The 16,667-nt window shown below is 41.2% G+C and overlaps 1 protein-coding gene across 3 annotated transcripts in view; it reads right to left on the reverse strand.

Annotated features, from left to right (window-relative positions):
• The window catches only part of IFT81 (intraflagellar transport 81), a 133,399-nt gene that overhangs the window by 18,484 nt on the left and 98,248 nt on the right, over positions 1 to 16,667 (reverse strand). For all 3 annotated transcript variants that reach the window (XM_081113397.1, XM_081113395.1, XM_081113396.1), the window contains 4 exons: positions 11,727 to 11,876; positions 9,328 to 9,456; positions 8,009 to 8,098; positions 205 to 291 (listed from right to left, as the gene is read on the reverse strand). In XM_081113397.1, the coding sequence (XP_080969523.1) occupies positions 205 to 291; positions 8,009 to 8,098; positions 9,328 to 9,456; positions 11,727 to 11,876 (456 nt within the window). The remainder of the gene's footprint in view (positions 1 to 204; positions 292 to 8,008; positions 8,099 to 9,327; positions 9,457 to 11,726; positions 11,877 to 16,667) is intronic.

The following is a 16,667-nucleotide window of genomic DNA, read 5'->3' on the forward strand; positions in this document are numbered from 1 at the left end:
ATGGGGGCCTGGATGTGGTGGTAGCGGTGCAGATGGAGAGTTCAGGGTGCACATACTGAGTCTGAAGAAATAAAGATCTCTGGAACCAGGAGAGAGACTCAGGGGATGAGGGAAAAGATACAGGAATCTTTTGACACTGGTATAGTGAAAATATGCACACAGACAGTGTTTGCTAAATTCTTCAACTAAAAACTGTCTTCTTACCTGTTCCAATTTGGACCGATTGCTTTCGAGGCCTGCTGCACAGCTATCATACTGGGATTTCTTTTCATCACACTCCTGGGTTAGTTCCTAATGTAAAAAGGGTAAATGACTGAGCAAGTGAAAATCAAAGGCCTGAAATGTGGCTCTGACACAATGCATGCCCTTGTTAGTCTCGTAACTGAACTCTAAGCTTCTTGGCATACTTAAGGGTTATTTATACAACAATTAGACATTTGAGAATTATGACAGATGGAGGTGCTGATAAACACAATAGCTACCATGTACTGAGCTGAGTGCCAGGCTTTGTTAGGAGCTAGGGACACAACAGTGAACAAAATAGCCAAAAAACCTTCCCCTCAAGTAACGTTTCGACAAGTAAACAGGCTGTTGAGTGCTATGATGGGCAAATGCAAGATGTCATAGGTGACCTGGGACTCTCAGTAGATCTAATCCAGGCTTGGGAATCAGTGGGGACAACTTCCTAGAGAAATTGATATCTAAATTGAGGTATGAAGGATTAGTAAGGGAGAGTGGACAGGGGAGGAGAAGATTCAGAAAAAAGGAACACTGTCTAAAGGCTTAGAAGCTAGAGAGGGGAATAATTTAGGATGCACACGCAATTTATTATAATGGAGTGTGTCTGGGAAGTGTGAGAACAGGCTGAAGTCTTTGGCAGGGCTCTGTTCAGAACTTTGTAAACCATATTAAGGTGCCTGAGCTTTAACCTTGATAATAATCTTGATAATAATCTCACAACAAGTCCTTAAGGTATTAATCTCCCTATGCCATGCCTGGAGAATGTTCAGAGGGGCTAAGTACCTGGCCAAAGATTATATTGCTGAGGAGGTGTCAGAATTTGAACTCAGGCTGTTTGAGTAGCTTCAAATTTCTTCTAATGCAGTATTTTGAATTAAACAATATGAAAATATACTACAAACACCTAGAAATGTTAAAAGTATTTATAAATGCTTGATAAGGTAGAGTAAACATCCTTTCAAATCCAGAGCTGAACGGAACTCTCAAGGAAGTAAGAGGAATTACCAGGGCCAGTAACAGAAGATGACACCTGGTGGCTACCCTTGGTGAAGGGAGATGGGAACAGTCAATCGTGGTAACAAAAGTGATTATAATGTCCAGGCAGGGCAGCAGACAAAGTCCTAGGCCTGTGCAGAGTGGGGAGTTAGAGCTGAGAATTCCATAGTAAATCCAAATTTTGTTTCATATATATATATATATATATATATATATATATATATTTATTTATTGATGAGGAAGGGAGGATAGCGAGAAACATCAATGATGAGAGAGAATCACTGATCGGCTGCCTCCTGCACACCCCCTACTGGGGATCAAGCTCACAACCCAGGTATGAGCCCTTGGACGGAGGCTGACATTCTATTTACTGTGCCAAACCGGCTAGGACTCCACATTGTTTTTCAACCCGCAGACCCATGAGAAAAAGGTTAATCCCAGGCTTGGACTGATGTGGGCCAGCCTCAGAATGACCTTGGTTTCACACTGCACAGTTTCCTTGGGAACGGGTGAGTTAACAGAAATGATAAGTGAGGAAATGGTAAGTGATCATTTCTGTTGTGTGTGCTTCCTTTGTTGGGTGGGACTGCATCTAGTTTAGGGTGACTAACAAAGTATAAAGGATTGGTGGGAAAAGGAGCTGTGGCTTTTATGTATCTAAGTGACCTACAGACGCCAAAGGCTCTCATGGGTCACAGTCATACCCACTCTCACCGGAGAAGGGGCAACAGAGGCTGTGTACTTAGGCAGCTGCTGTGGCCTCCCGATGAGATGAAGATACTTTAGTAGATGAAAGCCTTTGTTTTGTCTGTGAGTCTGCTGATCAGTAAATGCGGCTGTGCTGCTGCAGAAGTGGATGGGAAAAGGCCAGGCAGGTGTGGGGTTTGAATTGACCCTACCTGCATGGTCTAAGACAGTGATGGTGAACCTATGACATGCGTGTCAGAGGTGACACACAAACTCATTTTTTGGGTTGATTTTTCTTTGTTAAATGGCATTTAAATATACAAAATAAATATCAAAAATATAAGTCTTTGTTTTACTATGGTTGCAAATATCAAAAAATTTCTATATGTGACACGGCACCAGAGTTAAGTTAGGGTTTTTCAAAATGCTGACACGCCGAGCTCAAAAGGTTCGCCATCACTGGTCTAAGAACTCGCATGCTGAGACATTAACTCGAAATTAACTCCCAGTCTGTGATCATCCTAAAACACCTGGCAGAACAACCGCAAAACCAGTCTGAGGGACACACCCTTCATCCCAGCTGCCAGGATTCAAGAGACAAAACATCGAGGAGGAAACAAGATGGTGGCCTAGGTAAATGCCTGCACTTGCTGCCTCCCACAACCACATCAAAATTACAACTAAAACACAGAACAACTATTATCCAGAACCACGGGAAAGCTGGCTGAGTGGAAGTACTACAACTAGAGAGGTAAAGAAGAAAGCACATTGAGACTGGCAGGCGTGCGGAAGTGCAGAGGGGTGTGCCACTTTTTTGATCGGGAGGGAGATCACCTCTGAGGAGGCTGCCCAGAGGAGCGAGGGGTCTCAGCCTCACATCAGGCCCCAGCCCAGGGTTCCAGAGCTAGGGAAAGAAGTTCAAACCAGTGTGGATTGGGACTGAGTGACACAGAGGCTGCTGGAGACCCAGCTGCTCCTCTTAAAAGGCCGGCACTGTGAACTGAATTTACAAGCTCCCACTTCCTCTGAGCTCCAGTGCTGGGCGAGGCTCTGGGGGACCCAGACACATATGGGGAGAAACTGGACTGTCTGGCATTGGGGCAGGAATTTGAGGGCGACTTTCTTCCAGACGGAGGTGCTCACAGCGGTCATTGGTCCCTTGCTGGGACCTCCCTGGTACAGGGCTGACTAGCAGCCATTTCTGTTTGCTCCGCCCTGGTAATTCCCTGAGGCCCCACCCCACCCAATTTACAACCCCACCTAGGCTGTATGCAGCGGCTTTTGCATATGAATGGCCTAAAACCTGTCAAACTAGCTGCAGTTCGGTCAGGGAGCCCCAAAGCTATCAATAAAAGGCCCAAGGCCCGCACCAGCCTGCCTTGCTTCACAGCTGGGCCTTGCATGGACACTTCTAAACCCGATACAAAGAAGAGGAATCTGTAACTCTCTCCGTAGCTCCTGCTGGGTGGTCCTAGGCAGTGACTGGCTTTGCACCTCCCTGGAGACCCAAGAGCCAGTGTACCCAGTGGTCAGTGTGAGATCATACCAGATTACAACTCTTCACATCCATAAATGACACATTCAAGGGGCAGACTCAGTGAGCACCAAAGCCTCACTGAAGCAAGTCCTGCTCCATAAGGTTGTCTCTTGCACAGCAGTTCTCTCACTGTAGTTGCTGCTGGTCCCCACAGCCAATTGGCCTGGAGGTCAATTCCTCCCAGTGACACCAACAGCAATCAAGGCTCAACTACAAGAAGACTGTGCACACAGGCCACAAAGGGGTGCACCAAGAATGTCCACCTCAGGTGACTGGGGAGGCTGAACCACTGGGCCCTATAGGACAACTATTACACAAGGCCATTCTATCAACTCAAGGAGACTTAGCAGCTACCCAATACATAGAAACAAACACAGGGAAGAAGCCCAAAATCTGATGAACAGAATAAACTGGTGAATGGAATAGAATCAGGGGCATGGAAATGTAACAGACTGACGATTCTCAGAGGGAAGAGGGTGTGGGCGGGTGCAGGAAGAGATTAATTAGACAAAGATCTTATATGCATGTATGCATTACCTATGGACACAGACAACAGGGTGGCGAGGGCCTGGGGTGGGTGGGAACTGGGTGGAGGGGAGCTATGGGGGGAAGAAAGAAGGACATCTGTAATAATCTCAACAATAAAGATAAAAAATAAAGAGAGAGACAAAACCTCAAGAGAAGCTCACAATCCCAAAGTATAAACATATAGGGAAACAATCAATCCATTATGTGTGAGAATCAGAAGATATACAAAACAGCAGGGCTACACCTCCAAAAACTCAGAATACCAGAAATATGCCTACTTAGTAAGTATGTTTAAAATAAATAAAGGAGGAACTGAAAACAAAAGATTAAAAAGGGACAGTGAGCAAAAATAAGACAAAAATGAACATAACTGTCACTGACATGAAAAACTAAGTAGTGGCATAAACATAAGATTAGACCCAGCTCAGGAAATAAAAGACTGAACTAGTAAATAGCACTGAAGAAATTATCCAAAATTCATCATAGACAAAAAGATAAAAATATGAAAGTGGGGTTAAGCAATAGAGCACAGCATGTGTCTAACATTCATCTAGTACAGTGGTCGTCAAACTGCGGCTCGTGAGCCACATGCGGCTCTTTGGCCCCTTGAGTGTGGCTCTTCCTAAGCTTTAGGCAGTGGTCAGCAAACTCATTAGTCAACAGAGCCAAATATCAACAGTCCAACGATTGAAAATTCTTTTGAGAGCCAAATTTTTTAAACTTAAACTATATAGGTAGGTACATTGTTATTAACTTAATTAGGGTACTCCTATGGCTTAGGAAGAGCCACACTCAAGGGGCCAAAGAGCCGCAGTTTGATGACCATGGGTAGAATTACCCTAATTAAGTTAATAACAATGTACCTACCTATATAGTTTAAGTTTAAAAAATTTGGCTCTCAAAAGAAATTTCAATTGTTGGACTGTTGATATTTGGCTCTGTTGACTAATGAGTTTGCTGACCACTGATCCAGTATAGTGGTTCTCAACCTTGGCTGCACATTAGAATCACCTGGGTGGGGACACAACATTAGTAACAAAGAAACAGAATTTCCGGAGGATGAGGCCCGGAAATCAGGATTTTAAAAAGATTCCCAGGTGATTCTAATGTGCAGCCAAGGTTGAGAACCACTGATCTAGTATGAATTGCTGGAGAAGGCAAGACCGACCAGGTAAAGAATGTTTGAAGATAGTATTATCTATGTAGAATTTTTCCAGAGTTAATGGAAAACAAAAAGCACAAATTCAATCAGAGCAAACAGAACTAAATCTATACAAATGGGACTTTAGGTAACTCATATAAATGAAAAAATACAGCCCTAGCCGGTTTGGTTTAGTGGATAGAGAGTTGGCCTGTGGAATGAAGGGTCCTGGGTTCGATTCTGGTCAAGGGCACATGCTTGAGTTGCAGGTTTGATCCCCAGTGGAGGGCATGTAGGAGGCAACCAATCAATGATTCTCTCTCATCATTAATGTTTCTATCTCTGTCTCCCTCTCCCTTCCTCTCTGAAATCAGTAAAAATATATTTAAAAAAAAGAAAAAATACAGTATTTGTCTTTTTAACATGGCAAAAGACAGAGATAAAAATGCTCAGATGACTTAGACACCTCTTTGACTTGACAAATATGGAGGGATGTATTATTCAGGGATGGTGGTGAGATAGCTACATTTCTTTGTAATAGGAGAGGCAGGCAGTCCTTTACATACAGAGAAATTTAGTTAAATCATATGAAAATGAATTTCAGGTTTTGGTTACCTTATCCTATATAATAAAACCCTAATATACAAATCGATTGAACGGTGGATCGACTAATCGCTATGACACTCACTGACCACCAGGGAACAGACGCTCAACACAGGAGCTGCTCCTGGTTGGGGGCAGCTCCTGCGTTGTGCATCTGCCCCCCAAGAGGGAGGCGACCTGCAGCAGCCATTGGTGGGGGGCACCAGTCAGCAGGTGGTGCCAGGCCGCCAGCCAAGGTGGGTGCCAGTGGGGGCTCCCCGATTGCCCCGCCTGCCAGTCACCCTACAGATGACTCTGATCGTCGGCCAGGCCTAGGGACCCTACCCTATATATTGGGAACAGTCTCTTACATTTAGAAATTAAAACCTAGCAAGGCTACTCTAACACTGAAAAAACAGGATGATGCAGCAATGACATGCATGGACTCTGGCTTGCACATCTTGTGGTCAGCCCTGATTCTGACACATATAACTGTGTGACAAAGCCAATTATTTAACTTCTCTCTGATTCAGTTTTTCCACCCATAAGATGGGGAAAATGGCACTACTGCCTCAGCAGGATCATGTTATGTACTACTTTTCATAACAGGGCAAAAAATGTAGCTGCCCATACAACAGCAAGATGCCTTTCACCTGTATGAAAAGTATGGTCACTGGTGCATGCAGCGTCCCAGATTGCGAGAGGGATGTCCGACTGCCGATTTAGGCCCGACATCCCCTGAGGGGTCCCAGATTGCAAGAGAACACAGGCTGGGCTGAGGGACCACCCCTCTCCCCGCACCCTCTGCCCGACCCCCCCCCCCCGTGCACGAATTTCATGCACCAGGCTTCTAGTATAAAATAATAAAGGACTTTATAGCATTTAAGATCTAGTATATGGTTTTACTTAGAAAACAATTAGGTTGAAAAGGAATAATATTCCATCTTTTTAAACTATTTTTAATAATTATAATGATAGTTTTTTTTTAAGTTCTTATGGATTCGTCATTGTTGCAAACTGCCTTATATGTACTATTTTGTTTAATCAGTTAAATATATGATCTGATTAAGTGTTTTATATTATTATCAAATTAGATGGTATTTGTCCCATCTCACCTATTAGAGCATCAACTCCAGAGAACAGAGACCTGTCGCTTCCATTCCTTTTGTTATGGCAGCAGTGTGTAATAGAACAAGCAAGGGTTTTGAAATAAGATGATGTAGATGCCAGAGTCAAGCCCCAACTCTCCCACTTCCTCCTTCTCTAGTTGGATAGAGGTCACTAAACCTGTCTCAGGCTCTCTAGTAGTTTCATAAAGAGAAAATGATGTCTATCTGACTTCCAAATCTGTGTGATTTTTTCTTTTTTTTTTCTTTTTTAAATATATTTCTTTATTGATTTCAGAGAGGAAGGGAGAAGGAGAGAGATAGATGCATCAATGATGACAGAGAATCACTGATCAGCTGCCTCCTGCACGCCCCCTACTGGGGGTTGAGCCCACAACCCGGCCATGTGCTCTTGGCCCGAGTCGAACCCAGGATCCTTCAGTCTGCAGGCCGACGCTCTATCAACTGAGCTGAATTGGCTAGGGCCAAATTGGCTAGGGCCAAATCTGTGTGATTTTTTATTCTGCTTCTCTGACTCTGATGGTACTCGCTAAGAGTTTTATGGTTCCAATTTAGGCACATGCAATACAGGCCCACATTCAAACCTAAAATTACTGCATGGAGGGTGTTAACTGCCGCTCATGTCGAATGGTGGAGGCCACCTGACCTGGCTTTGTGAAGGGCATTTACCTCCTAATAGTTTATTTTTTAAAGCAGTGGTTAGAATTAGCTTTCAAGTAATGGCATTTCCTCACTTATCATACACTATCAGAGTTTGCCCCCCAGCAAAGTAAGTTCATTGACTTAAGTTAACTTGTCACCACTTGTCAGCAGACTTTCAGCTTCTACCTGGCCACAGAAGAATGTGACTTCATATTTATAGCTCTCATAAGATTTAAAGCAAAAAGCTCATCTGGCTGCACTTGTGGTTTTAGCTTAAACTCCTCCTTCTCCTTCTCTCCTCCCCCCAATAATTTATGACAAACCAAGTAGCATAAATTAAAGAGAAACCTTTTCAGGTCACATTCTTCTTCTCTTTTGCAGAATCCTATCAATATAATAATAATAATAATAACAGTAATAATAATAATGTGTTTCCTATAAATGACCCAAGTAAAATATTCAGGATTCTAATTACTATATCTCAACCAGATAAAATAGTAACAGTATCACAATATCAAATTCACCTACTTGACATTTTTGACGCAGTTGTCGTAGCTCTTTTATAACTGGGGCTAGAGCTGACTTCTTTTCAGATACCAGTGAATTCAGTTTTCTTACCTGTCATTTAAAAAAAATACATGACATCTAAAAAAAGAATTCAAAAGAACAAAAATACTACATGCATAAAGATATTTACTGAAGTGTTATATATGAGTAAAAAAACTATAAATTACTTCAATGCCAAGCAATAGGAAAGTGATTTAGTAAATCTTGATTCCTCGGTAAGATGGAATACCACGGAACTATTCAAAATGTCAATTATTAACACTGCAAACCAATATGGCAAGATATTTATAATCTAACAAGTAATGACTAAAATAAACTACAAGTTGCCTATAAACAACTATAATCATGTTGTTATGTAAAACAATATGTAATTATGTAGGTTATATAAAATATACATAAACATAAATGAAGTGATATTCAAAATACTTAATAACCCAAACGGCATAAGTAATAATCAATCACAATGGACACCAGCTATAGAGATGAAGGCAGTCTTGCAGGCCTCTACAGGTGCTCAATGTTAATCTTTTTTTGTTGTTAATCCTCACTCGAGGATATTTTTTTTAAATTGATTTTTAGAGAGTGGAAGGGAGAAAAAGAGACAGAGAGAGAAACATCGATATGAGAAGGACACATCAATTGGTTGCCTCTTACACGTACCTCGACCAGGGCCAGGGATTAGGCCTGCAACTGAGGTATGTGCCCTTTACCGGAATCAAACCCGGGACCCTTCAGTCCACAGGCCGACATTCTATCCTCTGAGCCAAACCGGAGAGGACAATGTTAATCTTTTTTATGAGTCAGATTGTGGTGAGATGCTCGGGTTCTGGGCGAGTAGCCAATGTGGATAAGACAGGCTGAGAGTTTGGGGCAGCAGCTATTTACCAATAAGTAAGGAAAGAGTTAAACGTTCTAATGCCTCTCGAGGCTGTATCAGTACATTCTGGCTAAACTACAGCCCTAAATATGGAAAGATACTAAGGACACACCCAAAAATGAAATAATTTTATTAGTTAGGGTGGTATGTTGGGAAAACTTTTTTTAAAATCTTAAATATTTCCTTAATGTTGTATAACTTTCACACACTTCAAAAACCACAAAACGCATGAACTGTTGTAAGTTGAACAACCTTACTAGAATGCAAAAATTCAAGAGACTGATACAGATAAAAATATAAACAATATGCAGAAAGGAAAATGTGAATGTTTCACTGAAAACTGGACAAACAAAAATATCTGCCTTCTATACCCCGTAAAAAACCACTAAAAATGTGTAATCACCATTTCAGACATGTCATCCAGGGTCCGTCCTTTCATTTCGTCAACCTCACTCTTCAGTGCAGACACTCTCTCCAGCTCTTCCTGGGTGTAACTATATCCAGATATACCCTTTTTCTCCTCAATGGTTTGCTAAAAGTAAAGAATAAATAGAGGTCAACCTATGAACCAGGAGGTTCGATATGCCAGGGTTGGGGGCTCAATCCCCAATTGTGCAGGAGGCAGCCATCAATCTTCTCCCTCATTATTGATGTTTCTATCTCTTTCTCCCTCTCCCTTTCTTTCTTTTCTTTTTTTTTTCTTTCTTTCTGAAATCAATAAAGATATATTTTTTAAAAATGGGGCCAAAAATTTGGTGTCAAAACTTCAACGACTCCATAAGAAGTATACATATTTAATCTATAATATTAAAGTTGTAAATGAAATAAATTAGCTTAGAATCCTAAAGGACAATCTTTATTGACTTCAACAATAATAACATCTCTTTATATGTTATAAACTCACACTAAATTTTACTATCTTCAGGTACACAGAAAGCAGTTCTAATTTTAGACTTTAGAATAGTGCTATGTACTCTGCATAGAATATAAAACAGGACACATTCAATAAATATTTGGAGAATGAGTGAATTCTCAAGTGATCCAATTGTATTTACATTTGCTTACTCATCCAATATTTGTTATATGCCTAAATGTGCCAAGCACAGTTCTCGGCAGTGACCAAAACAGGGAAAAATCCCCTTGCTCACAGAGCTTACTTCTAGTGAGAGTAAACAAGTAAAACACAGTGTGAGGTGAGAGTGGGTTGAAATCTTAAGTAAAAGGTGGTTATAGGTCTTCCTGAGATGACATCTGAGAACGCCCTGAAGAAAGTGGGGGAGCAAGCCATGTAGACACCTGGGAGACCAGCAAGTGCACAAGACACGAGGCAGGAACATGCCTGGCTTGTTCACGAAAGAGCTGGGAGACTGGTGCAGATGCAAGTAGAGTGAGAATGCAGGGGGGCAGGGAGGGAGTCAGAGAGGACTCAGCTGGTTTGCTGGGACAGTCTCAGTCTATGTCTCTTGTCCTTTGCATTCTCAAAAGTGTCCTCGTTTAGATGATAAATTATATTGTTACCTTATTTTTAGGACAATGAAAGAACTTGGACTTATTTTAAATGACATGGGAGGCTTGTTGGAGGGTTCAGATAAAGTAATTAAAAAAATTAATCTTAGAGAGAGGAAGGAAGGGAGAGAGTGAGCGAGAGAAACATCTATCAGTTGTTTTCCATACTCACCCTGACCAGGAATTGAACCCGCCACCTTCCAGTGTCAGCCAGCCTCTGTCAATGACCACTCAGTGCTTGGATAATGGCCTCATGAACAGAATGGCTATGTTGGCAAATATGGAGGCTACACATGGGCAAAATAGCATGGGCTCTCTCTGACTAATGCCCATCTAGCCATTGCCACTGCCACTGCCACTGCCACTACCACACATCTGACCTGGCAGCAACAGAGATCAACTGGTTTCCTCAAGGGTATGGAATCATCTCTTGAGGAAACCAATCATCTACTTAGTGGCAATATGATAACATCAGATCCTTCCTGCTCTGAAAAGACATTTCATTCTGACTGGCACTGACCCATATTCTGGGTAAGGGTTTGCTTTCTTGCCAACAATGTTCCAGCCCACACCACTATCCAAGGGCTCAGAGTATCTGGTCTACTGATGTAGATTCCCACATATATCACCTCAGACCAAGAGACCTACTTTATGGTAAAGGAGGTGTGGTGGTGGGCACGTGACCTTGGGATTCAGTCACTGTACCACAGCCCACCCCACCCAGAGAGCAAATGACCTGACAGAACAGAGGAAGGACCTTGTGAAGGGACAGCTAAGTGGCCAGATTGGAACTGGTGGCTTGTGAGGATGAGTTCTAGTCTTATACATGGGTCTCGAAAGTATGCAGGTTATCACTCTCTGGGCTTCCCACTCATCCACTTAAGGAATTAACTTTCCTGCTCCGGTTTCCAGAGCTGGGTGTGCTTCCACCAGAAGGCACATGAAGGGACCCTCCACACTTAATGCTCTGGCTACCATGTTGTCACTTGGGGGTCCTCATGCCGGTGGACCAATAGGCAAAGAAAAGGGTTATTATATTGTAGGACATCATAAGGCTATTAATTACCCCAAAGTCAGCAAGCATAAGAGTGCTTCCTGGGGGGAGGGGTAAAAAAAAAAAAAAGAAAGACTGCTTCCTGCTACATTAAACATAAATGATCAGCTTATATAACATCTCTGTAATTAATCAGAAAAAAACAATAGTTGTATGATTTTTCTATTAAAAACCCCAGAGCTATAACCCATAAACCTCCTGACATTTGTAATTTTAGCACCCCAAGATAATACTGTTATTACCAGCTGATGCTGAATATTTTCAAGACGTTGTTTAAGGAGTTCTTCCGTCCTCTGCAAGAGACCGAACTCAGCTTTAAATTCAGCTATTATCTGATGCTTCTTTTTGAAAACAGTACTCTTGCTTCTAAGTTTACTGACATATCGCTTGAACTGTAAAAGAATACAATATTAGTTTAATGAGTAGAAAAGTAGTTGCTAAACATTACATATACTCTCAATGTTTAAGAAACATTTTATTTTCTACTGTCTAACACATGTCCCAAGTATATAATAATAACTTAGTTTTATTAGAAAACTTAAAAAGACTAATTGCCTGATTCAACATACTTTGTGTATGTTTTAATTTTTTGGATCCATCTAAATGGTGTAAATCCTTATGTAAAACTCTATTACTGTCAGTATTTTTCCTTTTAAGTTATACAGCTAAATCTAAGGTCAGTAATTCTAAATTTGTAAGGTAGTAAAATAGGAAGTATAACATTTCTCAAATTTAGGTACTTTTTTCCCCCTTAAAGATTTGATTCATTCCTGTGTATTTAAAAAATGCCCTTAAAAATAGTAAGATTAAAAATTCTTCACATAAAAATAACTTTTAATCCCTAGTTTAGACATCGTTCTAAAGTTGATTTAAACTTTAAAAGAAATATAGAACATATTGTGTTTTAGAGGAAGGAAGTTCAAAATAATTTTCTATCCATGATTAAGTTGGTTTTAATATTAAGGAATTCAGCCCACACAGCAAATTATCAATGGCTGGATTATAGTAATGGTTTTAAAATTTTAAGTCATACCAATATACCTAGAGTCTATTAACTTGCAATTTTTCCTTTTAAAGAATAAATGTGTAAGCCTGACATAACCACAGACTCAGAATCCCTAGAGTAACTATATTATGTTCTATTAAAAGTGTCCTGGGCAAAGTGCCCAAAATGAAATCAACCCTATTCATCTGCTATCCTCTGTATTATCTAGGCCAATTTCCCCTTCTCTATCTTGCTGTGCTCCAGAGCTATTTTTAAAAGCTATAAATGTTTTTGGTGAAAGAACAAACCCACCAATTACTCAATGTGCTCTCTGCTGATTGGTTGTTACTTGACGTTCATTGGACAAACTACTTAAGGGAAGGGAGTTGGGGTCAGATTAATCATGGGTCCATTCAATTAAGCAACAGGTGGCCATCAAAGCACTCTGAGGGCTCTACTTCCCCAAGGAACTAGGGGAAAGAAACGCATTATCAATGTTTCTTCCATTGCAAGTTTATTCTGTTAAAAAAGAGAAAACAGCCCGGCCGGTGTGGTTCAGTGGTTGACCTATGAACCAGGAGCTCAAGGTTTGATTCCCGGTCAGGGCACACGTCCGGGTTGTAAGGCTCGATCCCCAGTAGAGGACGTGCAGAAGGCAGCCGATCAATGATTCTCTTTCGTTACTGATGCTTCTACCTCTCTCTCCCTCTCCCTTCCTCTCTGAAATCAATTAAAAAAATTTTTTTTAAAAAAGAGAGAAAACACAAGTCACTTAAGTCCCACTGTCACCAAACCAAGACTTAATACCTAAATTAATTACAGTTGCGGCCTCTCCCAGGAATGGAATCTTAAACCAGTCCACCAGGAATTACCTGGTTACCACTAATAAGGTAGTCTGCCTGACAGGCCCCTGCTGTCCCTAAAGGAAGGTGACCGTGCCACAACCAATTCCCTTTTTGCCTGGCCAGCTCCCTTCTGTCTATAGAAGTCTTCCATCTTGTACAGCTCCTTAGAGCTCCTGACTAAATGGGATGCTGCCTGATTCATTAAGAGATGAATAAAGCCAGTAAGATTTTTAAAATGTACTCAGTTCAATTTTGTTTTTTGGTACTTCTATCATTTGGATTTCAGATTATTTCTGAATTCCCAAATTATAAAAATAAAATCATGACGAACATATTGAATATAAATCTTTAGACACATTTAAAATATCTTTTTTTATTGATTTCAGAAAGGAAAGGAGAGTAAGAAAGAGAGAGAAACAATGATGAGAGAGAATCATTGACTGGCTGCCTCCTGCACACCTTCCTCTGGGGATAGAGCCTGAAACCTGGGCATTTGCCCTGACTGGGAATTGAACCATGACCTCCTATTCATAGGTCAATACTCAACCACTGAGCCATGCTAGCCGGGATAGACAAATTCTTAATATCTACAGGATATTTCCAGAAATGGTCAAAAGGAAATAGGGTTTTGACACATTCTGCCCTTCAAAGTCTATTTATGGTACTTTTTATAATTGTCAATTTTATATGTAAAAGATAATCTTACTTTTAATTTCCATTTCTTTATTAGGGGATTTCACTTTTTTCTCATGTTCATTGTACATCTCTAAGGATTTACAATGACTCCTTGGGATATTTAGGAAAAGGCTTTCTATAGTGCACTATAGCAGTAGCAGGTCAATCAGACAAATTTGTCATTTAACTGAACTATAAAGCTTGTCACTGAGCAGGAAGGCCCATTATAGCAGTTATTACTAATCATTTGGACCAATATACATTTGTAATCTAAAGAGCAGCCATCATTTTAGATGCTGAAATCAATAAGATTAATGCCTTATAGTGCTAGCTTCTGGCTTTGGGACCAATTTTACAGACTCAGCTCCTTTGTGATCAAAACGAAATTTGACAGATGTTCTTCCTCCTCTTATCCATTTAATATACTTTAGAACCTTTCATAGTAATGATCAAAATCTGGGTTAGCTTTTTAAATGGGCAAGGCAGCCTATTTCCCTAAGTATGTAACCATTTAGATGCCTTTAAAACTTATCTGGAGCGCAAAAGTATTATTGGATCCAGACATCATTCTGGATATTTATATAGAAACGGGAATATCTATTCCTGCTGCAAACTTTCCACCTCAATATCTTACAGGACAACTATTTCCACAGTAATTAGCTGCGAGGACTTTACAAGACAACCATATAATAAGTACTTTATATGGTCAAGAACCCGAGGCCCAAGAAAGTTAGGTGTGTAATGAAATAACGGCAACTGCCCTAACGGGTTTGGCTCAGGGGATAGAGCGTCGGCCTGCGGACTCAAGGGTCCCAGGTTCGATTCTGGTCAAGGGCATGTACCTTGGTTGCAGGCACATCCCCAGTAGGGGTGTGTAGGAGGCAGCTGATTGATGATTCTCTCTCATCAATGTTTCTGACTCTCTATCCCTTTCCCTTCCTCTCTGTAAAAAATCAATAAAATATATTTAAAAAGAAAGAAAACGGCAACTGTTCAAGAAAAGCATGACTATACCCAACGGCCACAATTTTTTTACCCATTTGTCAGTGTCTTGTATTCTGTCTAAATTCAGACTTGCAGAAAACCTTCGAAGACTATTTTTTCATGTCAACTTCATGTCATAAATCATTTGGATTTCCTGAAGTCTGGTCTCAGAGCTGCTACTTGCTTTAAGGCAAAAAAATGTTTCACAGCAACCTTTGTTTTCTGCTAAAATGACAGTCTTTCCAAATCACCCATCATAACTAGTGCCATATATCTAAACACACATACAAATACTATGTTAACCTTTACCAACCTGTTAGTATGACGTTTTTAACTTTAAATTAGAAAGATCTCACCATGCCAAGCATAAACAATATAATTGCCTCCATATGGTAGTGGATAATTCTAATTCTTGAGAGAGTTTATAATAAGCAATATGATACATTCCGGTAGGAAATTGTTTAATAGAAACTTGTGGCACAGGAACATCTGTGAAACACAGTCAACCATACCACCCAAGGTCTCTATGCTTCTATTATAAATCAAGTCACCATCACACAGCTGCTACCATATCTCGAATGGGGTTTTCAACTGCTGTCTAAGCAGTTAAATCTCACAAACTAATTTCTATGAAAAGTTTTCAAATTTGGGGTTAAAATTGTGGAATTACCTAGATTGCATATGTAATATGTTACTTCTATTACAGTGCACGGAGCCTAATTTATTTGATTCTGTTTTGTTCCAACTCTTAGAAAATTTTAGGGGACTCAGGTCCTGCTATGAACTCTAAAGAGCACAATGTGATTTGAAAGGTTCTAAAAATATCACAGGTTTGCCTTGGCTCACTTGGAAGGGCGATGATTCAATTACAAGTGTCAAAATTTGATTCCTGATTTTTCAGGATCTGACAGCTGAAGTAAATCTTGCCAGGATTCCCTTATCCTCATTGTGCTTCTCTCTGAAGTATTTAAAGATTTAATAATCTTTGCAATTTAGCTCTAAGACTTTAGGATTGCAGTTGGTAGCTGTAGAATGAATTGGTTGGGCCTTTTAAAAATATATATATATTTTTTATTGATTTCAGAGAAGAAGGAAGAGGGAGAGAGAGACAGAAACATCAATGATGAGAGGGAATCATTGATCAGCTGCCTCTGCACACCCCACACTGGGGATCGAGCCCGCAACTCAGGCATATGCCCTGACCGGGAATCAAACCATGACCTCCTGGTTCATAGGTTGACACACAACCACTGAACCATGCCAGCTGGGCTTGATTGGGCCTTTTTAAAGCTGCTTATAAATATTACTTGAACTAGGGGCCCGGTGCATGAAATTCGTGCACTGGGTGTGTGTGTGGGGGGGAGTGTCCCTCAGCCCAGCCTGCCCCCTCTCACATACTGGGAGCCCTCAGGCGTTGACCCCCATCACCCTCCGATCGCCTGATTGGCCCCTTGCCCAGGCCTGACGCCTCCGCCAGAGGTGTCAGGCTTGGACAGGGGACCCCCATCTCCCCCCGATCACTGGCTCTGGCCCCCGCCCAGGCCTGAGGCCTCTGGCCCAGGAATCATGACTGGGCAGGAGACCCCCATCTCCCTCTGATCGCTTGCTCCACCCCCCGCCCAAGCCTGACGCCTCTGACCCAGGCTTCAGGCCTGGGCAAGGGGACCATCATATCCCCCCAATCCCCGGCTCCG

The sequence above is a fragment of the Myotis nattereri genome (assembly GCF_964212035.1).
Source record: "Myotis nattereri genome assembly, chromosome: 19".
Classification (NCBI taxonomy): Eukaryota; Metazoa; Chordata; class Mammalia; order Chiroptera; family Vespertilionidae; genus Myotis; species Myotis nattereri.